The 26,753-nt window shown below is 42.7% G+C and overlaps 1 protein-coding gene across 6 annotated transcripts in view; it reads right to left on the bottom strand.

Annotated features, from left to right (window-relative positions):
• Positions 1-18,130: 18,130 nt before the first annotated feature.
• Positions 18,131-26,753, bottom strand: part of SMAD2 (SMAD family member 2) — an 83,098-nt gene continuing 74,475 nt past the window's right edge. For all 6 annotated transcript variants that reach the window (XM_081801279.1, XM_081801278.1, XM_081801277.1 and 3 more), the window contains one exon: positions 18,131-26,354. In XM_081801279.1, coding sequence (XP_081657405.1) covers positions 26,231-26,354 — 124 coding nt within the window. In that variant the 3' untranslated portion in view covers positions 18,131-26,230. The remainder of the gene's footprint in view (positions 26,355-26,753) is intronic.

Raw genomic sequence — 26,753 nt, 5'->3', positions numbered from 1 at the left:
ATTTGTCAGTGGCCTCCAGGTTGCTAAACCCAGTGATGCCTTCTCAGTCCTCATCTAACTTGACCTCATAGCATCAGCAGTATTTGACAGGTTGACCATTCACTTCCCCCAACACCACATTCACCTGCTCTTCCTGTTTCCTTTCAGGCAGTGCCCCATCATTCTCCTTTGCTGGTTCCTCTTCATTCTCCCAACCTCCGGAAAGAGGAGTACCCAGAAGCTCAGTCCTTGTATGTCCTCTCTCAATATTCATACCACTTCCTTGAAGATCACATCCATCCCATGACTTTATATTTATCTACTGTTATAGACTGAATGTTTGTGTCCCTCCCCACCACCCAAGTTCATGCTGAAGCTCTCATCCCCAGGTGTGGTGCTATGTGGAGGTGGGGACTTTGGGAGGTGATTAGGTAATGAGTGCGGAGCCTTCATGATGGGATTAGTGCCCTTATAAGAAGAGGAAGAGACCATGGCCCTCTCTCTTTCTGCCCTGTGAGGATATGACAAGAAGGTGGCCATCTGCAAGCCAGGATGAGAGCTCTTACCAGAACCCAACCCTGTGGGCACCTTGATTTTGGACTTCTTCGCCTCCAGAACTATGAGAAATAAATTCCTGTTGTTTAAGCCACCCAAACTATAGTATTTTGTTATGGCAGCCCCACAAAGACACCTGCATACTTACCCATCCAGTGTTCTTCATTCCTTTCTACATGGTATCATTTCCATTCTGATATCATTTCCTCTCAGCCTGAAGAACCTCCTTGACTATCTTTCCTTGTGTGGGTCTTGCTAGCAACAAAGTCTCTCAGCTTTTGTTTATAGGAAAATGCCTTTATTTCATATTCATTTTTGAGAAATAGTTTTGCAGGATATAGAATTCTAGATTGACAGGATTTTTTCTTTCAGGGCTTTCAAGATTCTTTCATTGTCTAGTAACTTATTTTTCTGATGAGGAGTCATCATTCCTACTGTGGTGTGTCTTTTTTTTCTCTTGCTATTTTTAAGACTTTTCCCCCTCATCTTTGGTATGCTTGTTTAGCAGTTTAACATGTGTATCTAGTACTTTTTAAAAATATCTATCTTGCTTAGGATTCACTGATATTCATGGATTTGTGGGTTGCTGCTTTTAAGGAAACTTGGAAAATGTGGACTACTATTTCTTCAAATAATTTTCTGTCCTATTCTCTCTTCTGGAATTCCAGCTACTTGAAAGGCACACTTTTTGATACAGGTCACTGAAGCTCTATTCATTTTTTTTTCAATATCTTTTTCTCTGTGTGCTTCATTTGGCTATTGACTGGTCTTCAAGTACATGGTTGAATCTAATCTTCTAAATTTTTGATTGCATATATTGTATAATCCAGTTCCAGGGTTTCCATTTGGTTCTTTTTTAGAATTTTCATATTTCTCCTGCAATTTCCCATCTCATTACCAACTAATCCATTATTCCTATTGGTTCTTCAAAAAACTTATCACATTTATCTTAGAGTCCTTATCTGCTGATTTCAACACCTGTGTTATATCTGTGTCTGCTTCTGTCGACTGATTTTTCTTTGACTATTGGCTACACCTTTCTATTTTTAAAAATTCCTTGTAATTCTGGTTTGTATGTTGGACATTATGAATGATTTATTGTTAGGCTCTAGATTCGGTTATCTTCCTCTGAAGAGTGTTGTGTGCTATTCTAACAAGCTGTTAAATTACTGGCACATCATCTTAATCCTGAGATGGCTTAACTTTAGGATCTGTTATGGTGGGTTTATATCAGTTTTGTCCTTAGTTGTAGAGTGAATCCCTTAGTCGTGGGATATAGCTTTACTTCTAAAGTGTGGGCTTTCTGGAGTTTCCATGGGAAGTCTGAAACCAAAACCCCAGTAACTTGAGTGCAATGGGAAGCTGAAATTTCTGCTCAGTTCTTTCAGCCTTCCAGTTGTTGATTTCCTTGAGGCACCTGGGGGTTTTGAGCCCCACAAACACAGTTAAGGAGTCAGGCAAGGATTTGAGAAGAGTTTATATAGAGATTATAGGGCTCCCTGCCCTATGACCCCCCCTTTCCTCCTCAATTTCCAGCTTCTCTAAAAGCCTTAGCTCAGTAAGAACTCTGCTTGAGTTCTTTCACTGTGCATTGTGTGGGCCAGTGAGTACCCTCCGCAAAACACTTGTATAAACGTGGGTCTCATTCAGTGTGTTCCCTTCTCTCAAGGACCGAATCTCCTCTAGTAGCTGTTTGCGTTAGGTCACTCTCCCAATGCCTCCAGAGTTATCATTATCATCAGCACAAGAGTTAGTCTGCTACAGACTACATTACCAGAGGCTGGAGGTTCAATCTCTTGGCTTTAGATACTAGCTATTATCTGACAACTCTCAAATTTATATCTATACCCTTGATATCCAGACTTGTATATTCAGCAGCTTCTATAATGTCAAATAGGAATTTCAAACTATACATGAACATAAGTAATCCCTTGATCATTTCCCTCACAAAATTACTCCATCTATAGTCTTCCCCCATCTCAGTAAATGGTACCTCCATCCTTCAAAGCAAACTTTGGAGACATCTATGTTCCTCTTTTTTCCTCACATTCCACAGCCAATCCATCAGCAAATTCTTAAATGCATATCCAGAATGAAATAAAATACCTGAGATTTGCATAAAAATAAAATGGAAAGGGAAAGGGGGTAAGAGTATAAATGAAACAAAATCAGCCACGAGATGGTAGTTGTTGCAGCTGGTTGATGGGTATATGGTTACTTGTTATTCTAGTCTATCGTATAAATGTTTGAAATATCATATATATAATCAAACCACTTCTCACCACCTCTATCTTTACCACCCTGGTCCAAGTCCTCACCATCTCCTGCCTGGATTATTTCATATGGCTTCTATCCTTGCCTCCATACAGATATGTCACTCTCAACTCAAAACCCATCAATGGCTTTCAGGCTATTTACTTTTTAAAAAACCCACGAAGACCTTAGAATAGTCTACAAGGCTCTTTGTTACCTCTCTGTGTTTATCTTACTCTTCTACCTTCTTGTGATAATTAGTTTGTAGAATGTCTCCAAATTTGAGTTTTTCAACTGTTTATCATGCTTAGATTCAGGTTATGTATTTTGGCAGAGAGCTGGTGGTGGCCGAGCCTGGGTGGCAATGTGAAAAGTCATGTGTCCTCCATGGCCCTTTGAACCCCTTGTGCTCCAGAACTTTTGTGTGCTACTTTCTCTCAAGAATGTGTCTGAAGAAGAAACCATGAATCCATCCCAGTAAAAATGCCTTTGTCAGGCCCAGAGAGGAGAAGGGTCTTGCCAAGACCAAATAGCTATCGGTGACAAGTGGGTATGAGACCTTAGGTATCCTGGGTTCCAGCCCAGTGCTGACTCATTTCTAGTTATTATGGTCTTGAAACCAAATTCCATCTGCTTCCTGTCCCACTCTCCAGGACTTTACCCTCCCACCGGCCCCACCTGTTAATCCACAGGGAGCGGCAACACAGGTTCCATGACCTCTAGGGTCTTTTCTCTCTTTAGCCTTCCTTCTTGCCTGCTTCCCACCCCTGCTGTGAAACTCAATTATCCCACCCCTCCTTCTCTGAGATCCCCCTACAAATATGCACACACATGCGCACACGCACGCGCTCACACACACAGCAGTAATATTCAAGCTCTCTCCAGGACCACCACCACAGTGTCTCCACCCATAGGACCTCCCAGGGCGACCCATTAGACCCCTAGCCTCTCTCTCATACACTCACCTACATCCTTTTCCACCCATCAGGCTCAAAAGTTGCCCATCCTATGTCCCCATTACTGTGAGTCCTTTTTGCTAACGGATCTAATTAATAACAACTCCAGCTTGCCTTGGTAATGGGGTGTTTGTTTCATCACTGCCCTGGGTGAGAAGCGTAAGGGGCAGGCTTTTCAAGCTGTCCCTTTCAGATCCACTGAGCACAGGTGCGAGGGCACTCCCTACCACCCCACCACTGCCCCTTAAGACTCCCAGGAGGGGACCCGGTCTCTAGACCCTATGCTAGTTTGATGCTCCCTATCCTACTCATTCTTACTCTAATATTAAACTAAGAAGTCCATGGATGAATCCTACCTTGGCCCATAAATATCTGCATGTGAACCAGAGACTTTGGGAGCCACTAACAAGAATGACTAATTATGGGAATGACAGTCACTTGGCAGGCAGACGGGAGTGTTTTTCCTGGGACAGGCTTTCACCTAATTCCAAGGATATCAAACACATCTCTCCACTCTTTTCCTTGAATGTTGCTGGCTAGAGGGGTCTTGGGGCTTAGGTAAGGTTTTGTACTCTGGGAATCTTCTAGTATAGATTCTGTCTTGCTCATGCACGGACAACCTCTCAATCCCATGACACCATGTACTTCGACCTCATGACACCATGAAGAAAAGTAGAATGAACAGACCTCAGTGCGGGCGAATAAGAAGCCACAGACCTCAAGGTGGAAATAACTCGCTGTGTGCTCACAGGGGCTTGGGCTCTGAGCTCTAAAGTCTCCTTCCTTTGTTCAGTGTGTTATACAGTGTGGTCACAAAGTAACACAGGCAACTATACCGAACTAAAGGCTTTATTAATAATTCAACACATGATATGTTCAATGACATTCCATGACATGTTTAATGTGCTGTTCTTCAATAGCAATGCACAGTTCAATGTCGCTGTGCAAAATCACAACCAACACCCTGCTCTAATGCAACATTCCCATCCACCCTTCCCAGTGTGTTCGTGACATATTGCCTCAGATAGTTTGTATCTCTGATTTTTCCTGAATAAATCTGTGGCTATAGCATACCCCAAAAGAGGCAGTCTCAAGAGGGCTCAATCTGGAAAAATAAATGAATGAATGAACAAATAAATAGGTGACATTATCTACATTTTCCAACTTGATGGCCCTTTTCTAGTCTCTAAAGCACTTGTGCAATCATTATCCGTTATTCTTGGTGTTTCTCTTCCATCAGCTATAGCCCGAGAAGAGAACCCAAGACTCACCATAGAAAGTGCCCCGAATACAACAGCCCAAAGTACTGCTCTGTCCGAAAAGAGTAGAAACCATGCAGATGTTGCTTCTTCCTCCTCTCTACAAAGCCATGTCCATCCTCCACCCTGAACTTGAGGCTGTTCTGATCACCAGCTAGCCGCATGTCTCTAAGGGAGATGAAACTGTAGAGCAGGGGAGGCTAGGGGAGCAGTGGGCAGGACTAAGGAGATGGGGAAGGGGTTCCTACAGGAAGACAGCTGGGAAAACACACCTTTTGACCCTCCACCCTTCCCATCAAACAGGGGCCAAATCCCCCAGATGGTAGTGAAGGGGCTGAGCAGAGCCAGGAAGCTTCTAGTTCAAATCCCAGGTGTGTCACTCAAAACCAGGTGACTTTGGGCAGTTACTTGACCTGGATGAGCATCTGTTTCCACACAGCTCCGTAGAGATACAAATTAGAAGACAACCTCTGCCCTCATGGAGCACAGGCAGTGTGACTTGAGTAAAAGTTCTTAAATCAATGGATCTGTTATTTTCCCATGAGAGATGCCCCTCAAAGTAGAGACAGGCAATGCAGTGTCAGGATTGAGAGCTCAAGCTCTGACATCCAAAAGTCCTGGATTCAAATCCCCACTCCACCATTTACCAGCTGAGTGGCCCTGGGCAAGACGCTTGATCAGTGTGTGACTCAGTTTCCCCTTCTGTGAAGTGGGGCCATTACTAGGAGTGTTGTAAGGACTAAGGGAAATCATGTAGGCATTAGTACAGTGCCTGGCACACTGGCTACACCTAAGACTTATCTACATGTCCCAGGGAGCCTTGCTCTCTGAACTTCTCTTTAAGGAATGGATATCAAATCAATTTACAAACCACAAGGAAAAACGGTTTCATTGCCTCAGTTCCACCTTCACTGCTAACACCAAACAGCACCTTATATGGTAATCAACCCAGTCATTTGTGGCTGCTTCCAACAGTCTGCCGCTGGCCCAGCCCGTGTGAAGAACGACTAAAGGTGTCAACGACAAGGCTTGAGGAAGAGTTCTCAGTAATGTTCTCAACGCTAGCATCACTCCACGGTACCAAGTACTGTCCTCTGGCCCCTCTGCGGGAGACGGTGGTCAGTGGGGTGGAGACGCTCTGCACGGTCATGGAAATAGGCAGACTCTACGCTGCAGGCTCACGACTTCTGCTGTCTAATTTCCCTAGTCGTCCCTCTACCCCCGCCCTCCCCTAAAGCCTATGGCAGATGTCAGTTTGGTGGTAAGGGGATGTCACAGTGTTCCAGCCCAGAGGTCGGCAGGGCCAGTGGGGGTGGGGCGGCACTGTATTATCCCTCCAGTCTGGAAATCGAACCGGGCAGAGGGTGAGAAAAGCCGCAGGGGATTGTAAGTGAACCTAGCCGGTCTAGCTTGGTGCACTCATGAAGAACGGCCCACCCCTGGCCCCTTTCCCAGGGAGCTAAAGAGGATCCAGAACCAGAAAGACAATTCAGCACTCTTGTGTCTGTGCCAGGTCTCCCAGACTCCTCTTCCCTCCAGGTCAGAGCTCAAGAGCAGGGCAGTGACTCCAATCTTTTAAGAGCTTTGTTGGATGGCGTCCAATGTTCAGCCTTGTCTGGCTGTAATTCTCTTTAAATCTTCTGAGGTTTCCCCATTACTGAGCACTCCCCTGACCCTCTCCTTGCCTGATGATTAAACATGAAGGGAGATGTTATTTTTTTTTTTTTTCCCCACCACCTACCTGTTATTTGGGTGGAGATTTCTTAATTCTTCAGCCCAAGAGAACAAGCTACCTACTTCCTTTTGACTCATGGTCTGAGACATACTTGGACGTGGAGTGGAGCAGACTTGCTACAGAAAACCTTTTAAAGAGAAGACTGAGTATAATTTAAATGTGTAATAGATTTCTATTCCATTTGCCAAAAGCCATCCTAAAAGGGCTGATACAGTCTGTTAGACGCTGCTAATTATACAGTGGAAACACATACCCTTGTAGACATGAAGTCAGAGGGCTCCTGCCATCCCGACCTCCTAGACCAGTTCCCCTGAGCAGGGTCACAGAGAGGCCACTGCAAAATACCCCTGGCCAGGTAAACAGGGCCTATGGGATGGCCTATCATCCTGGAAAGAGGTTACCTGACCCAGGAATACCAGGAACCAAGCATATTCCAAACTGTATACTCATGAAAAGAAACCAAGTGGCCAACCATTCAAGCCCTGTCCCTGTTCATTCCAGAAGCTCTTGGGCTTTCTCCTTTTCCCCTCCTCCCTCTTCTCTACCACTCACCCCTGCACCCAACTTCCTCCATGCTCACATTCCCACCGTGCCTCTGCTCAGGCTGTGTTGTCAGAGTCAAATGCTACCTCTCTCTGCCCACCTTGGCTTGACTTAATTTCTCCTGCTGGAACCCTCTGGCACTTTGTGCCACAGGCTCTGCTTTCAATCTTTTGATTCCACACGGCTTTATAACCTAAGTGGTTATATCCATGACACCTATCAAGGTCCTCCCAAGCAGGTAGTGCCTTTCTCTAACAGTACCCAGAGTGCTAGGCCCAAAATCAGTGCTTAAAAATGCTGGTTGACCCACCAATATATTTGATTTAGAAATGTAAATAATAGGGGCGCCTGGATGGCTCAGTTGGTTGAGCATCCGACTCTTGGTTTTGGCTCAGGTCACGATCTCAGGGTCGTGAGATGGAGCCTGGAATCGGCTCCGTGCTCAGCTTGGAGTCGGCTTGAGATTCTCTGCCTCGCCCTCTCCCTCGGCCCCTCCTCCCACTCACCCGCATGTTTTCTCCACCCCCGCTAAAATAAATAAATAAATAAAATCTTAAAAGAAAAAAGAAAGAAATGGAAATAATATAACCCCATGCATCAGCAAGGGCAGCCATTGGGCTAACCCTTGAGGCTCTCACACCATCATCTGTGCTCAGCATCATCTCCCTTGCAGGTGATCTGGGGGATGCAAATCTTGGTTTTCCTATGCTGAGACAACGTCTGTGCCGCCTTATTCTCTAAAGACAGTAACTATTGACCCAGAGGTTTTTCTGTTAGGATGAGCACTACCATCCTCCAAGGATCGTTGCACCAAGGGGCGCTCGTTAGGACCCCTGTGCAGTGTCTAGAGCTTCAAGTGAGACCAGTCTAACCTCTAGCCCCCAGACCCAAATGTACAACAAAGAAGGTAAGAACTAGTTGCTGTCTGCCTGACTTTCAGGGGCAGGGTGAGAACCACAGAGCTCACGGCTGCCCACGTGGGAAAGCCTACACTGCTGACAGCTGTCTCTGAAATCAGCAGGAGTGCTTCTGCACCCTGCACCGGGCCACTTCCCTTCCAGGCGCTAAACTGGGTTGGTCCCCAGTCCTGCCTCTCCCCACTGCTCCCACCCCAAATGCACATTTTGAGGCTTGCCAGAAGATCACAAAACAGAGAATGAGAGCGGCTGATCAAGACGGGATCTTGTGGAAGGCAAAAAGAAGGTGGTGTTGGCGGGGGGCGGGGGAAGCACACCGAACATTTCAAGGAAAACAACTTAAAAATTAATGGGCTCTCAGGAAAGGAAGGCATCGCAAGAAAGTCAATCGGGCTAGGTTTTCTGAGCACCTGTCAGTCGATCAAAGACATTCACTGGCTGCCTGCTATGCATAAGGCACTGCCGGAAATGCTGAAGTGGACGCAGAGATGGAGCATATATATAAAAAAGAAATGTTTGGGAAAAACTGATTTTAGCCTCTGCCCTTCAGGAGCTTTAACTCAGGTGGAGGCATCAAATCTAAACCGCTCTTCCCGAAGGCCCCTATACTTACCCACTCGCCGCCCGGGATCCTTTCTCACATGCCGGTGCCAGCGTCTCCCAGGACCCCCCGTCGCCCAGGGCTCCCTGGCGAGTTTCCGCGCATGCGTCTCGTGAGCATCCGAGCGCGCGGCCCGTGACTGCTCTGGGGGCAGGTCATTTCCAACAGCGATGGTTAGGGAAGACTTCACAGAGGAGATCAAATTTAAATGGGGGTCTTGAAGAACAGGTAAATTTGGAAGGCCGGAGAGCTTTCCAAGGCAGAAAGGAGCTCACGATTTCGCTGTATGTTAGGCGCAGATAGGCCTATTTAGAATGTGATGAATGCTCTCTCACCGGGATAAACAGATTCTGAAGGAAGTGCTGGGAAGGGGCCTCGAAGTGAGGGAAGAGCCGGCAAAGGTCCGTGGTGGGGGTGACATCGGAACCGGGCCTTAAGGAACGACCAGTGTCACGGCAAGCTGTCAGGGGAAGGACTTTCAAGGTACTAAGACCAGAACAGGCAAACACGGAGGATGGAAAGAGCAAGTCCGGGGCAAGAGTGTCTACGTGGGGCCAGTACTTTGATAATATTAAAGACCCCATGTTCCTTGTAGATGTCTCTACCCACCGCCCCCAGTCCGTCCCCTAAAGCTAGGCCATGAAGATTAGTAATGGCATGAAAGGAAAGGAGGTATAGTAGGGTAACAACAGTCACTATTTAGCTGTGACCCTCAGAGTCTTTTATTATTTTACTATTCTTTGGCATCTCTAGGAAGATGATAAGGAGTCTTGAAAGTCAGGTTTTATTGAGAATGAAAAGGGAGTTTTACATTTTAAGAGCCCCATTCACATACTAAATGTAAAGCTTGGACGGCTGAATGTGCAGTTTGTCTCTAAGCTGTAGACAGAGGGAACTTAGCCTATGATAAAAGCAGAGCCCCTTCGTTAGGGAGAGAGTAGAATGACTCCTAAGACAGGGAGAGAGACTCGGAAAGGAAGAGTAGGTTGTTAAGTTAGGACACCTGTGACTGCACCTGCATTCCTGAGGCCAAACCTGGAGTATGCAGTGGGGGGCATGGGTAGGGATGGAGAGTGAGACAGAAGTTGCACGCTGGGGTCATGGATTGCCTTCCTAGGCACACCCAGTATGGCACAGAGACACTAGCTCAGCACTGGTAGAGGGGATTGTCTAATTAGTCTGAGAAAATACTGTTGGCTTCCCCAAGCTTGAGCAAGATGTTCAGGATGTTCCAAAGTTCCAACCTCCTTCCCCACCCCTGCCCCCAGGGGCCACACTGATAAATGGTCCTAACGTTGGAAAATGGAGGCCGTCAAAAGTGGAGACCTCAAGACCAAAGGTGATGGCAGAGTTGTGGTCAGTGGCAGAACACGCCAAGAAGTCACCGACATCAACCAGGAGATTCAGCAAGGACAGAGCCCGATGACAGAGACTGCAGCAAGACTGTCCAAAGACCTGAGCCCAAGCATTGGAGAACCCACTTCCCATAATCTCTACCCTCCCATCTGTCAGATGCCATCTCACGGAGGAAAAGAGGAAGAGGCTCCGAGAAGCTGAGCATTTCTTCTAAAGAGGCAGTCTGAAGCCCAAGACAGACTGAGAGAATGAGTTATCTTTGGTTTGCAAGTTTAAGGCCGTCCACTTCTTCCCACCCCCTCCCAAAGCTTGATGGTGCTCATGAGAGATTTTAAATTAGTGGCATGAAATGAAAAAACTGCAACTTTGTTTGCACAGTCTGAGTCTTAACGTGTGGGAGGTGGGAAAGGGAGCAAGGTCTGAAAACCCACAGGGAACACGGTCTCATGCAGTGGTTTGCTGGCTGACAATCACTTGGAGCTTTCTAAAAATGCAGATCCCACTGTCTCAATTCCAGACCTGCACAGCCAGCCAGAATCCTGTAGGGGAGGCCAGGGAGGCTGCATTTTAACAGCTCTCCTTGTGACTCCAATATGGAAAGCACAGTGAAGGAACCAGCCTGGGACAGAGCATCTCTTCCTCTGACTCTGAGGGAAAACAAGGGCAAACCACAGCAAGCGGAGGTGAGTGCAGTAAGGGGGGGGGAGGGGGGAAGGAAAGGGAGCCAGCTGGGATGAACTGGTCTCAACCCATTGGATCGCACACAGAAGAGACAGGAAGTAGTTATGCAGGTTGCAAAGGAACTTTGTTTTCATTTTCCTGTTGTTTTGAAGTGAGAGTCACGGAGGCTGTGTAGGCTGTGGGGACAGGCAATGGCAGGGAGAATGAAAATCTGAGAAGGAATGTCTGATCGGCAGTGATCTAGAGAAGCCTTGCAGAACTAACTAGGGCTCCGAGCACATGGCTTAGCCCCGACATAAGACACCTTTTGCTCTGCCACCAGGCTGAGTAGGGGAGCAGGAAATGGTGGTGAGGAGGATGGGATTGGAGAGTCACTATGGGAATAGCAGGGGGTCACCTAGGGGATGGTAAAGACCCAGGTCACAGGGGGGCTTCTCAGAACCTGGAGACAAGTTCAGCTTCCTTGGAAAATGTTAGCTCCCATTCCACATTTAGTACTAAGATAAAAATACCAAAAGGCATTCTTCAGGGAGGGCAGTAGAGATGGGCTGGAATGGAAGGAAATTTAATTTCTTCTTTAACTGTACCTATGGATTATTTAGAAGTTTTGGTTTTTGTGAAAAAATGTTCTTATATAACCATGTAGCTTAAAAAAAAATACCCAAAGCATATCATCACATTTTGGAATTATATGTGGAATGTATAATACTTCTGGGTAATACATTTTATAGGTTGGAAAAAAGAAGACAGATCTTGACTAAGTGCCTAACAATTTATCAAAATGTTACAAGGAAGTAATCACAAATGTTTTAATGTAATATTACTATCTGATCAACTTGGCATCTTTAATACTCTGTATGTCCACTATATTTTCTATACTCATTATATCTGAACACTTAATGCTAGCTGATCAATAAATCCTTTGGTTCCATTGCACACTTTTATTTTAGAATACTTAGACAAGACAAAGGAATGTTTTCTTCCAAATACAGTAATCAAAATATATACTCAATTTAGGTACATTAAAAAAAATCATGCATGAAAAGAATGTCTAAAATTTTTATATTTAATTTCAAACTCCAGATTTTTTTTTAGGACGCCTGGGTGGCTCAGTCAGTTGGGCATCTGACTCTTGATTTTGGCTCAGGTCATGATCTCAGGGTAGTGGGATCAAGCCCAGTGTTGAGCCCTGAGTCGGGCTCCATGTTCAGCGGGGAGTCTGCTTAAGATTTTCTCTCCCTCTGCCCCTCCCCACGTGCTTGCTGTCTCTCTCGCAAATGAATAAATCTTTAAAACAACAAAAAAACCAAATAAACAAGCTCCAAATTTTTTTTAAAGACTTATTCATTTGAGAGAGAGAGCACGTGTGCTTGTGGGGCAGGGAGAGGGGCAGAGGGAGAGAATCTTCAAGCAGATGCCTCACTGAGCTCAGAGCCGAATGCAGGGCTCGATCTCACAACCCATGAGATCATGACCTGAGCCAAAACCATGGGTCGGATGCTTAATCGACTGAGCCACCCAGGCACTCCACAAACCCCAAATTTTAAGTGGACCAACACAGATCTTTTGTGTTCCTCAAAGCCAGTAAAAAGAAATTATATTACATGTCCATTATGGCTTGCTGAATGGATTAATGTGTTTGAGAGATTTTTTCTTATGATTTCTAATAGCTTTCTCTAATTGAATGTGCTGTTAGAGAAGCTTCAAACACTTCCTATTAAATATATCTACACATCCAAAGAGTGGAAAAAATATACACCAGTGTTTTTCCTGATTGTTATAATCTGGATTTTTTTTTTTTTGGTCTTTTTGTATTTCACAAAAATATTGGGTGTATTAGGGGAAAAAAAAGATTTAAAAAAGCCCCCTTCACCGGGTTGCCAGTAAGACTACAAAATACCTTTGTGTATTTACATGAATGTGATAATCAAAAGGACTCCTGTGACCATTAAAGAGGAGTGTGGGGAAGGGGAGCCCATTTAAACATGTATTCAAGGAGAAATATTCAGTGCTCTGAAAAATGTAAATAAATGTTGGGCACAAAAATGCTGAAGGCTGAGGTCAACTCCACTTTCTCGGGCTACCAAGCATAGCCATACCACCAAAGAGATGCTCACTTCCTAACTTCCTCCATAGCAGAGACTCAGACTCCAGACTATTCTTGATTCGTAATATAAAAATGTAAGATGGAAACAGGGCACGGATAATTGCAGTGTTTCCTTCTTAAAAATCTGTGTCAGAGTTACAACATACTGTGATTGTTGCTGGTGCATGATCATTGGTGAAGCTTCCCTAAAGCACTCCCCGCTCCCAAAGACGGCCACCACGGAGTACAGCAGGTGTATAGATACCATCTTTGCACTGAAGAAGTCCCAGAAATGTTCTGGAAGTGGTACTAATGAACGTAAATGCTTATCATGAAAATTTTCTCTGAAGCGAATGCTTCCTTTTACCTCATTTATGAGGTGGACTCTTCACATGCGAGGCTGAGCTTAGTGGGTGTTAATTCCAGTCATGGGATGGTGGCAGGAGCAACCCCAATGATCAACCTAGAGCAGACAGAAAATATACTCGTTTGGTTCTAACTCACCTTCATGGTGTATGTTAAAATAGGCTTCTACTGAACGCTCCAGAAATTAAAAAACAAAAACAAAAAAACACTTGAACCAAGTAGACCCCGACTTGGGATCTGTTCAGCGTCTCCACACTTCTCTTCCCTGGCAAACAGGTTCACCGGTGGGACGACACAAAGCCCGGGTGTGGTGGATGGAGTGCACGGAGAGCTCCCATTCTTCATCCTTCCGTGTCACCGGCCCTTGGCCACTCCACTCCGCGGCCTAGCCCTGTGGCTTGCTTCTGGGGGGCGCCGGTCAGCAGGCAGCACGCAGACTCGCAAGGGGCTGTGGGCTAGCGGATGGAGGACGAGAGGGACGTGGAAGAGGGCTGAGTCACTCCAGGCAAGGCCAGCTCCAAGGTGAGCCGGGCAGGACAGGAAGGTCTGCCCAGAGCCACCCGGCCCAAATCACGGACCGGACTCCCGAACGAAGTAAACGTCTACTGTTGTACGCCACTGGTCTTCCTGTTGGTCCTGCATTACTTTAGGGGCAACAGAGAATTGCTACAGTAGGTTTTCATTGGACACCTCAGAGTGTGACATCTGTTGCAACTTTCCTGCGAGAGAGAGGAGCTGGTGGTGAAGGCCTCACAGTTCCCTGCTCCTCCCTCTGGCAGGCCCCGCAGATTCAGTCATCTGCGCCCGAGCACCGACTTCGTGCTGAGGGCTCCTGTTTAATCCTCACAGCCGCCCTCAAAAGTCACTTCCTCATTTCGGGGGATCTGGGGAAATGAGGAACTGGAGGCAGTCTGATGGCATGGTTTATCTAAAGTCACCATCCCCTGGCAGAATCAGGGCCCAAACCCAAGACCTCGGATTCCGAGTTAGTTGCATTTTCCATGACGTCAGAAATGATAACCAAGGCTTCAAACCAGCAGAATGTTATTCTGTCCAAAGTCATTAAAGACAGAAAAAGTTTGTTTAAAGAACGCAGCGGGGGGGTTTTTATTCCATCATCCAAGATAACTGAAGTATTTGACCGTGACAGGGCGGTCTCCTTCAAGCATTCCACCCTTACTTAGCATTCCTGTGGCTTAAATGACCCTCAGGATACTGCTATTCCCAGCTGAGAAACACCCAGACCACCTGAATTATACAGATCCTCTATTTCCCGCTGTTATCTTAAAGGATTTTATGTTCAACACCCCTCTTCAGCCAATCACTGAATCTGTAAATTGTAAATTTGAAGATCAGTTGTTTCTTGGCAGTAGTACTGATTAGGAAAAAAGCACACCCACGGGCAAATGTTAAATGAGGGAATGCTGGACACACAAAATAGGTACCAATTTTCACAGGTGATCTTTTAAAGAACGTAGTAACCACCCAGATTCTTAGACCTCTCTCCCGTTTGTGATTTCAGTTCTTAAAAAATATAGGAACAAATCAACGAAATATTCTAAGCGAAGGCAGTTTTTTCTAAGGGTTTACGTGCAGGGATTATAGGGGTAGAGCAGAAAAGGGGGAAACAGGACACAGAGGAGAGAATGAAGCTGACATTTGGCAGATGAAAATCACACGAGAGGTTATATAGACATTGCTAGAAACTCCAAATTTAGTTTGCCAAATCTCACTTGGTTTTATTAATGTGTTCGATTTTATATTTATGTAAAATTTAAGCACCTGGATACTGAAATGATAAAAGACAAGAAAATAATGCTTTAGTTAATAAAATAGTTAAGCTCTTTAGAGTATAACAGTTTGTCAGTGGTTGTCATTTAGAGTTTAAAAACTGAATTTCCCCTGCCTCATACTTCTTTATGCAAGTTACTTGCAGTGGAAAAGTCCCTTTTGACAACTTCAGAGCATAGGAAGAAACCACGGCGGTTTGCAGGCCACTAATTCTGTTACAGATGAAAGCATTCAATTATCTCTATAAAATTCAATTCCTTAGAAAATGTGTTTGTGATTGACTAAATACGTTTTTAAAATGTGGTGCTACCACACACTATTATTCAAGATCTTGATTTAAAAGTTGGGACGATGTAGTTTGTGGTTCTTGGGTAAAACAAAGACAACAAATCTGTTTTTTTCAAGATAAATATTTTCAATATAAAAAGGCAACCTAGAATACTTTTATTCCAGATGTTAAGCTAGGCTCGTTTAAATCTTACTTTTTCCCACTGCAGTCCAAACAGAAAAGCTTCAATCATTTCAAAGTGGGTCATCATTTGCATTAAAATCTTATTTATATGGCATTTATATTCAAAAGTGGGATCAAGTCTAGTTTAGAGATAAGGTGTCTCATGAATAAAACTTGAACAAGATTTAAAATTGGAGTAAATTCTAGCTGAAGTTCAAGATAGGTGGTCTCAATGGAGAATCACTGTTGGGAAGTGGTTAAGGCCTCTGATGATTGCCACTTCTCATCAGAAAAATCTACATATACACAAAATCCTGCATAAAATTCCAAAGGGTTCTCTAGATTAATAATCTCTAGCTGTATGTGAGCAAAAAGCTGTTTCAATCAATACACACACACACATATGTGTTTCAACACCCCATGCCAAACAAGCATCCCCTCTTTGGCTGGGGCCATGGCCGGGACTCTCCCATCCTTTGCCCCAGACGGCCTGCAAGGTGGCACAGTCTCACTGTCGATGATAAAACTCAAGGTGCTGTACAGCTACCTCTGGCTTTTACCTCCTGGAGACCCAGGCTCTATTATTAGGTGTGGGCTAGCAGCTACCTAGCTTGTGGCTGTCCATTTTCTGCTCACCGTACACAGCAGTAGCTCAGCGGGGTCGTCCGGCTTTGGTGCACATTCAAAGCCACAAGCATGTTTGGCTCCAAGAGTTCTCGAGTCCTCTCCATCCGTCCACATTCAATGTATTCTTGAATACCGTGCTTCGATGGGATTTTGTCCATCCTCTTACTGCACATTATTCAGAAGCACCTCCTTCCTCGGTGATCATCCTTCCTAAAGGGCTTTAAACATTTTTTAAGCAATCTTACTTCCTCTTAGCAATAAGGTAGGTGGCAGAGGCAGCTGACAAAACTACTGAAGACAGAAGGTAAATGTGGTGGTCAGTCCCTATCTCAAACTCCATCTGCCCCATAACCGATCATAAGGTCACGTAGCTCACCCTGGAGCACAGGAACGCATTCTTGCTGCTTCCTAAAGGCAGGCTTAGTCTGTTGTGGCTTAACCCTGAACTTGTTACCCAGATGTGATTCAATGTTCTTGCCTTCTAGTATTGTGGTTGATTTTAAAAATGTAATTGTCTTCCTATGTGCAAACCAGCATGACATTTGCTTTTTTACAAAATAACCATTAGTTAAACCAATTCTACAAATATTTCCAAACCCATTCATCATTGCAGAAAATAGCTTTTAGGTAAGGCTTTGACTTCTTTTGGATTCCTACATTTGTGAATTTTTAATTTTCACTTTGGGCTCATCTTTATATTCTGATGAAAAGGATGAGTCTGTTAAAAAGGAAGCTGGACAACTGCCTGCTGCAAATAGGTTCTTGAGTAGCAAATGAACACGGTCTTCACCTTGGACGTATCAGGCGCTTAAAATGACCGCACCGGAATACATCAGTTTGATGGTAACAGGACTGCTTCCAAACTAAAAGGCTTTCAATCTATTTTGAAGCAAGGGGGAAAAAAGGATTTGCCAAATGGGGATAAAAACCCAAACGTACCACATACATCCCCCCTAGTCTTCAGCCCCTTGATGAGTATGTGCAATTATGGACACTGGTTCTAATGAGAATCTCCTGGTGCAGAAAACCAGTTTCACAACAGGTTAATGAGCAGGAATGTTCCCAGGATGAGGTGACGGTGGAAAAGGATCTCCTCTAGCCATCTGTCAAGTGCAGTGATGCTGTAAGGTTCCTTTTAGATTGTTTATATAGAGTTCTATGGTGTGGCAATGTAAGTAGGGTTTGTTTACATAGGCTTTTACCAATGTACCATGGTTGATGAAGCCATGCCAGTCCCTGGGCCATTCAAGGCCAAGCAGGGCAGTGGATTTCAGCTTCTGAGGCTCCTTGTGTTGCATCCTAAAGTGTGTCTGTTTTCAATGATTTGAAGAAAGCAGTCTGCTAACCAGAGAAGTACTGATTCATCCAAGGAGCTGAACTCTTGCAAGGCACAAAGGAATTGGCTGATCTAAAAAGTTATTTTAGCATTTTCAATTATTTCATGTCAATATAACTAATTATGAGTAAGCTGTGTCTTACCTAAGATTTTTCAATGGAAATCTTACAAAAGTTTGTTTTGTTTTGTTTTTTGCTAAGAGTGTATTTGGAGAGTAAGTGTGAATTTCACCTTCTAGTCTGTTTTTGTTTGCAGCACAGATGATGTGTATCAGAGACCATTAATTTGGCACAAGCAGGCTCCGGAATAAACTAAAATGTGTAATTTACCAGCACTGTTGGGTGGCATTACCTGTGTGTTTTGGCGGGGGGGGGGGGGGCACGGTAATTAAGCAGTACTATCTGTCTGCCAGGGAGGGGAGTAAACTTTTTATATAACACTAAACTTAAAAAACTTAAAAAAGATGATCCCTCAATATCATACTGCCAGTATGTGAAATACACACACATTTCTCTGTTTCCGTATCATTTAGGGCATGGACAGCAAAATGTAACCCCCTCTAAAAAAGATCAGTTTAAATTAAAATCAATTAAAACAATTAAAAATTAATCCCATAATAACATGGTAAACAACTCAAATGGCTTTTTCTTTTTAATGCTAGGAAAAATGTTCACCTTTCAATGGTGAAAGTACTGTTAACACAGGTAGAGAGCAAACAAGGTAAAAAGTGAAAGCACATACAGACAACACACAAATATATATATAAAAATTGACCAGAAATCACAGGACATTTAAGCAATGTTTTCTTAAGTAGAACTATTTTTTTTTTTTTTGTACTTTAAATAGACTAAAATATTTGGTGTGGGCGGGGGGAAGGAAATCAGTATTTCGCAATTTTAACTTGAAAACCAGCTGCAATAAAGCCTCAGCTCATCGTTTAAAAAAAAAAAGTGGAACCACGTCGTACTTTTGACAACCACAGGATTAAAGCTTACAAAGAACACATCTACCGTCTACATCACAGTGCACAGAGGATGCAGGCTCTGAGGACCACAGGCAAACAACAACAGACTCTGCATCCGGCATATTGCATTACAGAATTAATGCTCTATTAGAAAAATCTCACCTCCCGGGGTTGGTGTCCTAGCTGGTAAGCACCTGAGGGGTCGGGGGCCACCAAAACTGAGGGCACTGCTCAGTCTGGATCAGGACACCCAATTCCTTCACCTGCCATTGGCTGATGCATTCGGTAATCTCGATACAACATTCACTGAGAATAAACACTACATTCTGGCTTCCTGAGCAGGACAGTCTGGGGAATGTAGCAGAGGACAGAGCATGAAAGGCCAGATCTTCCCTCAAGCGAAAAGAAATCCACAATACCACTCAGTTTTCGCTTACTGTTAAAAAGTCAAACTTCAGATGAGATTTAACCCCATCAAGACATGATTTGTACTTCCATACACACACGAGTTCTGAAGAACTTCGCTATCTAGTTGCCTCTTCTCTGTTTCATTAAAGCCCCGGTTACCTTCCCTGGATTCCTAAGTGTTTGTCTTACCACCACATTGGGTCCACAGCAGTTATTGGTTACGAATCTCACATTCCACCCACAGTAATAAGTGATTGGAGGACGCCTATCCAAATATTGGAAATGTTGACAACCCGAACACAGCTGAACGTAATTCCAACGATTACAACGTTTAAGGGAGTAAGGGTCAATCACAAAAACACCTAGGGTGACCCTTCCTCCCGGTGTGCCCAGGACTTCTCCTGGTTTGGAACAAAAAGTCCTGCAGCCAGGGAATGTCTCAGTCCCAAGCACCCCGGGGCCGTCGGTCACCTTGGGCGCACCACTCACTCTTCCCTTAGGATCACTAGGGAAAAGAATTCTCAAGAGCAGAAAGCTACCTATGCGGGCATCAGCTCAAAAAAATTTTTGAGGACACTTACTAATGGCTAGCTCCTAGGAAGTCCACTCATACCTTATTTAACGGTGTCGATTTTAATAGTCGGTAGTACCCTAAACAAATGACTGATCAGTGTATATAAAAGTTCATTCTTGAAACCTGTTTTCAGACAAATCCTCTAAAGGTCCTTCTGGTTTTGTCCAGTTATATAGTATTTCACTGAATCTTTTTGAGATTTTCAGAGCTAAATGAATAAATCAGTTTTATATGTCTTTTCTCTTTTTTTAGGTGAAAACACTCTTTGCCAAGTATTTCCCACATTCTTGCTTCATATACTGAAAAGACTGCCAACTGGAGATATTCCCCTCAGACTATAAAGGCCCTGAATTGTTACTTTTAACAGCGTTCTGCCAGCAGGTCTGGCCTTGGGAAGAGATGGCAAAGAGTATTCTCAGATATGAACACTTTTATTTTGCCTACAATGCTGTGATCTAGTTCAACAACTGCACAACTGCTTTCATCTTACCCTTTAGTTTTTCTTGTTTTGCCCTCTTGTATAAAAATGGTTAGTGTCACAGCTTCACTATCACTAATAAAAAGATACAAATATTTATGCCTTAAAGGTCAGGGTCAGAAAACCAAAAATGAAGCCTGAGGTAAAGTTGGTCTAAAAGTGACCAATTTGGGTTCTGCATTTTGCCAGAAACAGGATTAAAAAAAAAACCAAAAACAAAAAAACTTATTTCCATGCAGGTTACCGACTTGCTACATATGTGATTATTTCCCCCAATTTTCATTAATCTGTATGTATATTAGTTACATAAACCAAAAAATGACTACATTCTTAAAGCAGGTACATACACTCACCAGAAAAGCACCCTATTCTTTCTCACCAATGTATCTTTTTTGTTTGAATAATCCAAGAATGTGAATGATGAGACTGACATATCTCTTAAGGGACTTACTGAAAAAAGGAAAATCTCTTTGGGAGAAAAGACTTTAGTAAGACTTCTATCCCTACAGACAGATGCTGAGAATCAACTTGCTGCTACGGCATTGTAAAGGGTAGAACTTAATATAGAACCAGAAATGTGGCAAGTTATCTAGTGACTAACAGCATAAAATAGCCAAAAGCTTTAAAGCCACAGAGAGAAAGAAGAAAAGTGGAGTGTGAGATGGAAAATACATAGTGAAGTATTTTTAGAATTCTAAAATTTCACTTTCGTCCTTTTATCAATATATTATGGATTTCATGGTTCAATAAATTATCTTTAATTGGAAGTAGGAAGTAAATGCCTAACCCCCCACCCAAAAGAGCAAACTGAAAATGCTGGAGAAACTAAGAGCTTTTTTATTCTTTCCTCTTTTTTTGGAGGGTAGGACATCATTTTCCAGGAACTGTTTTGAAGAGAAATCTAAAAGTCCTTTGTCTGATATTCAGGAATCCTTCTCACTGCCATTAGCCATCAGCATTATTCTTCCAAGGGCCCTTACATCTCAACCAGTGGCTGAAATTTGAGGTCTATTATGGATCTCATGGCAGCAAACCAATCGATGCTGAAGTTAACCTAGGCTAACACACTCTGGTCAGATCCTCTGTGAATCAGAGATGACCCAAAGAACTTTGGGAAATCCATTTCTGTTGAGTACAGCTAAGAAAATTAGATCTGAACCACCTTCGGCCAAAACTACAGGAGAACTTGACTTGGCGGTGCTACTTCCCGCAGTATCTTAAGCAGCTTAGCAATCTTAAACCAAGAGGAAAAGAACAGGGAGAGGCAATCCAACATTTAAAAAAAAAAAAAGTTAATGCTAAACTAGTACCTTCCAGAGACCACTGGATATATAATAATTTAATGAGTGGGTGTCTGTTGCCGTTTTGATGTTCATGAATTCCAGTTATGATTCTTAATTATCAAGCTGCCTAAAAATGGCATACTAACTAAACCACCAAATCACGACTCTGGCAGAATAAATAAATTACTCTGTGAAGATCTGAAAGGAAAACGTCTGCAAGCATATTAGGAAACTTTTACTGAGATCAGAGATTTAAACAACAGAACCATTCAACGGTGTTAAAATGTAAGCAGATAAATGACCCCTACTGTTCAGGTTTTTCTAGGAGTGTGTATGTATACATAAATCCATACACATGTTATACAATTTATTTCCTACTAAAAAGATTTAAGGCAGTTATGCTATATATAAAGTTACCTATAATATCCAAGAAATTACATGAACACATTAGACAAGATATCATAAAGGCTATTATGAGGCTGTCTGTCTCTAGTATACCTGACATTTCCTGGTTGAGGCTCCAAACACAGGAATTCCACTCCAAGAGATGATTTGTCCCTCAATCCCCACGCATAAAAGGTAGTCTGAACGGATAAAATATTCATGAAAACTTGAAAAGGAAGATATAAAAGGAACTCAACAGTAGGATTCTGACTACCTCTAGAGACCACTCACTACCTTCATTACTCTTGATTGTACTAAATACAACAATCCAATATGCTCCAAGGTGGAAATGGGCTAGTATTATAGGAAAATCATTAGCTGCAACTGCTGGAAAAGTTCCTAATCCTAAACATAACTTAAAATACAATCTATAATTCATGCCCTTTGTTAGTCACAAAGACATTTAACTGGAGGGAATTTCTGAGCCATTTGTAAGATTTAAGTGACTGACCAAGTGGAACAACATCTACCTTCATGGTGAAGAAATTAGGACCCTGGGTATGAAAAGCACCATCCTTTTTGGTTTTTAGTAAAGTTCAATGGAGAGAAACATTCTGATGTCTGCAGATAAAACATGGTTGGCAAGGAAGAGGGCAACCAGCAAGACCACAAGGGATACAGTCTGTTATGAGAAGGGGAGGAAGAATACAGTTCAGTTGATGAAGATCAAGAATTTAGCAAAGTAAAGCTCATGAAGCAAAGAAACTGGGCAATAATTTGTCATGTCTGAACCATCGATGAGTTAGAGCAGAGTAAGAGAAAAGATCATGTGTTGCTTATGTCCACAGACTACCTAGTTATCTAAAGAGATACAGGAGAAATGGTGTGGAAGGGGGGCAGTCTGTGAAATTATCATGTGCAGCTACGAAAGTATCTGAACATAAAGACAAATTTTAAGTAAGGTGAACATTTTCTGTGTTACTTTATAACTCACCATCAACCAGACCAGGAGAGTACTGAGTACTGAATAAATGCTCAAGTGTTTAATTATTAAATAATAATTAAAAAAAGACAAAGATCTTCAAGGTATATTTGGACAGCTTTCGGAAGAGGTAGAGAAACCAACTGGGCATATATAATCTTTTACTTGATTTCAATTAGCAAGAGACCAGACTGATTGTTTTTCACCTTCAAAGTCTTAGTCTTGATTGAAACCAACCTAAAAGGCACAAATAAATTGAAATTAAAATTATTTTGACAAAGGAGGAAAATCTGGTAAGTTCGAAGGCAGATGAATCAAGCAAAACTGATATGGTTTAAGGTTAAGAAAAACGCTAGATATTAAACAATTTGCAATTATGTACTTAGAATAAGAGTACCGAATAAGAATATTTTTTCAAGAAAAATTAGGGAGATTTCCTTCTGGCAGAGTGAAAGGTCCTGAGAAAGGAGTAACCCCACAGCTTGAGGGCCAGGACTAAATCCTAGCCATCTTTTCATTACTCAGCACCTAGCACTGTGGCTGGGTAAAGGGCAGACATCAATAAATGTTTACTGAATGAATGGATGACATAATGTATAATTAGTATAACTGGTCTAGGTCGAACCTCATCAGGAAGGTTCCCTGAAGCAGGAGAAAAGAACACAAGCAGGGTTGTTCCAAAAGGTGGGCCAAAGTCCACTCATGTGTTTTAATCCTGAACAGTGCTTACACAGACTTTTCAAACTTTTTTTTTTAAGCCGTAAAACTCTTTTTTAAAAAGAAATCTATATAAATTCCATTACAGAATAAAAACGAAGCTGCCACTGGTTAAACCAAAGTCCACGGGAACGTCACCAGCCTCCGATTCCCTACGGCGGCTCTCAACGGACTTGACTGCAAACCACCGTCCATCTTAGAAATGTGATGGAAAAACGTGTTCACTCAGTTCTCACGTGAAACGTGAAAGTTACCAGCCCGGTGGAGGGGGAATTCTGCATAATGCTGCTCATTTAAATAGAGACAAAATTCAACATGGAGAACTTATCACTCAGAAGAATGAAAACAACCCCAATAAAGGTGGGGGGGGAGGGGAATCAACAAAATTTAAGCTGCAGTAGACAAAATAGAATGCAAGAAATAGCGTCTCCTAAAAAAGGCATGTAAGATTACTGAACACCAGTGGAGTCAACTGCTGGACAGGTGTTAAGTGCTCAGTAGAACAGGTATTTCCAAAGAGCTGAGTCCCAGTTTAATACTGTAGGGATGAAGCCCAACACAGTTGTAGGGGCATACTCACCGCTGGAATGCTGTCCTCGGCACTGCTTCGCTAAACACCTCCATCCAAGACTGACTAACTGCCAGGCCCTTCTGCCACTTTCAGAGTTTTCTCCGCCCCCAGCACTGTTCCCTGACATCACTGCAAGTTCTCGAGGAAGTTAAAGCCTTCCAAAGGGCAGAGGCTGCACTGGCTCTCTCCAGCCGGTCTGACAGTAGTCATCCGTGGGACACAGGAAGCCATCTATCACGAAGTAAGGCCACCCTCAACTATTACATATTATAGAACCCTTCTGGTCCCCAAGTTTGGATCTGGGCAGAGACTTCTGTGTAAGCATGAAGACCTAATAGCGAGTTTCCTTCACAATGAACCTTGGCATTTGATGCCTTTCTCCTTGCCGGGAGTGCCAATCTCCCAGGCTCTCCCCATGGCCTGCTCCCCTTCTCACGTCAAATGTCAGCTCAAGCATCACTTCCTTAGAGAAGCCTTCCCTGCTATGCTCCACCACAGTCCCCTGCTTATCTCCTTCACAGACAAGTGAGCTGATTAAGGGTTATAGTAACTGATGTCTCAGCCATGGCCGAAACCGGATCGAACTTGTTCACCTTTACCCAAAGTAAAGAAAGTTCCTGGCGCACACAAACAGGTGAACAGTAACTATTTGTTGAAAGAATAAAAAATTACTATACCAAGTCTGCATGACCACATACATGTACACACAAATATAGGAAAATGGGGGGATACCTAGTAGAAAACAATCAAATGCTGAGAGTATTGAAAATGATACAGTAGAGACAGCTGAATATGGTTTCAAAGAACAAGTACCAAAGGTATCTATCTCCAAAAATCTGAAAATTTACTAGGAGGGGGTCAGGAGTGGCTATTTCCCTTTTCTCAAGAGATGCAAACAAGAGCTATTTAAACGGCAGAGTCAACATCAGACATAAGGATTATTTGCCACCGAATGGACTACCAACAGAGCTTCTGGAATCTCCTCTAGCCACAGAGCATAAAATGTCATTGGTTATAATAGTCAACCACACATTCAGGATTAGTTAAGAACAGCTCAGACTGTAGGTAATTATAGGCTAAAAAACTTGCTCAACTCCTTCTCCCCCAATGTTTAAAATTCTGAATTCATAATTATGTAAAATAACATAGATTTTACAAATTTAATACAACATACTTTACAAACAGATGGCCCTTATCTGCTGATCATACCTCAGCATCACTTTTGTAGGTATTCTGCAGAAGCAATTACATTTACAAAAGGTCCATTTCATAATACAATCCGGTAATGAAATCAAATGAAAACTCAGAGAGCACTAGGTCTGCTATTGAAATATTTTAAAATAGCTTTTAAAAAAGAGTGTTTATATCTATAGATTGGCTTTAAAAAAAGGATAAATATACTGAAGTAATTGTATCATTTCCCTGAAAATAATTATACTGCCATTTGTGTTTTGATGAGGTGTCAGGATAAATTGACAGACTGCTTGGTTACACAAGTCTATTACTATCCGTTGAAATCTGATGTGAGACAAAGGGACTTACCCCTGAATGAACTCGTACTGTGCCCCAGAACTAACTGCTGCTGGCACTATCCGAGCCACCATGACTAGTGATGGATGTCATGCTACACAGTTTTGATATCAGGGCAAAAGTGGGAATGGAGAAGAGGTCTGGAAAGATTTTCTGCAAAGTTTCCATCTAGTGAGATTTAGCAGTAAATAACACAAAATGAATGTTTAAGACCCACTGAACACATTAAGGTCAAGGATTTCAAAAGTTAATCCACTTTTCTTCCCCCAAGGGTTTATTTTTGGTAAAAGGCAGAAAAATTAGTTTTTCTACAAGGGAAATCTGCTTCTAAATGATAATTTGAAAATCTTGATATATATTATATATTAAAAAAGACGCACAAAAATAACGGAGAAGTGGGAATAACAGATTAGGTACTGTAACTTTATAAAGGCTTGCCTAAATCAAGAAGCAGCACACACACACCTAATTTATGCGAACTAAAAATGTATATAAACAGCACAATACTGTGATACTGGATCCTGATACATTACCTGTACACATAACTACTACTGTTATTAATAAACCTTTGGGACACTCAGTTTTATGCCCAACAAGACATCAGTGAAGTCTTTAAAATCTTCTCTTTCTGCTGTATGGGAGGGTATTTCTAGACACTAATTTTCCCATCTAATATTCGAATATAGGAAACTGATTCCACAAGGTGCTTTAATTGATGAGACCTCAAGTGCTGTTTTCTCTCTTGAATTTTTGGACAGTAAACAGTCCATGGGGACCACACACAAATACTATGACAGAAGAGTTGTTACATTAAGTCTTTTGATGGGACTTGAGTGGTGACGAAGCTTTATGACATGCTCGAGCAACGCACTGAAGGGGATCCCATCTGAGTTAATACTTTGTCCAACCACTGTAGAGGTCCATTCAGATGAAGCTCAATCCAGCAAGGAGTGCTCGTTACCGTCTGCCTTCTATTTAAAAGAATACAAGAAAAGAATTATGAAATTAAAAGACCATGGCGATGTTTAGCGACATGCATTAAGAATTTAGATAAATTAAAAGGCTGTATATACTAAAACCAACATTCTTTTGAACAAGTATTAAGTCAGGATAGCTATTACTTTGAAAACTATTTAATCCTCAAAGTCTAACAAAATATTTCTAATGACTTTTTTTTTTTTTTGCTTTTAAAGAAATTAACAAAAACATTCTCTTCTCCTCAAATTAAAATTAGGAGGGTGACCTGGCTACTTACCATCCAAACTTGACACACCTTTAAGCGTGAAGAGAGTCACTACTGATAATCAGGCTAGGACAAGACTCAAACCAGGACTGTCCTAAGCAAACCGGCAGATACAGTCACCCTACTT

The sequence above is a fragment of the Leptonychotes weddellii genome, chromosome 13 (genome assembly GCF_054177405.1).
Source record: "Leptonychotes weddellii isolate Sample4059 chromosome 13, ASM5417740v2, whole genome shotgun sequence".
Lineage (NCBI taxonomy): Eukaryota > Metazoa > Chordata > Mammalia > Carnivora > Phocidae > Leptonychotes > Leptonychotes weddellii.
The sequence above is the reverse complement of the archived record's forward strand: the minus strand, read 5'-3'. Positions and strand labels throughout refer to the sequence as shown.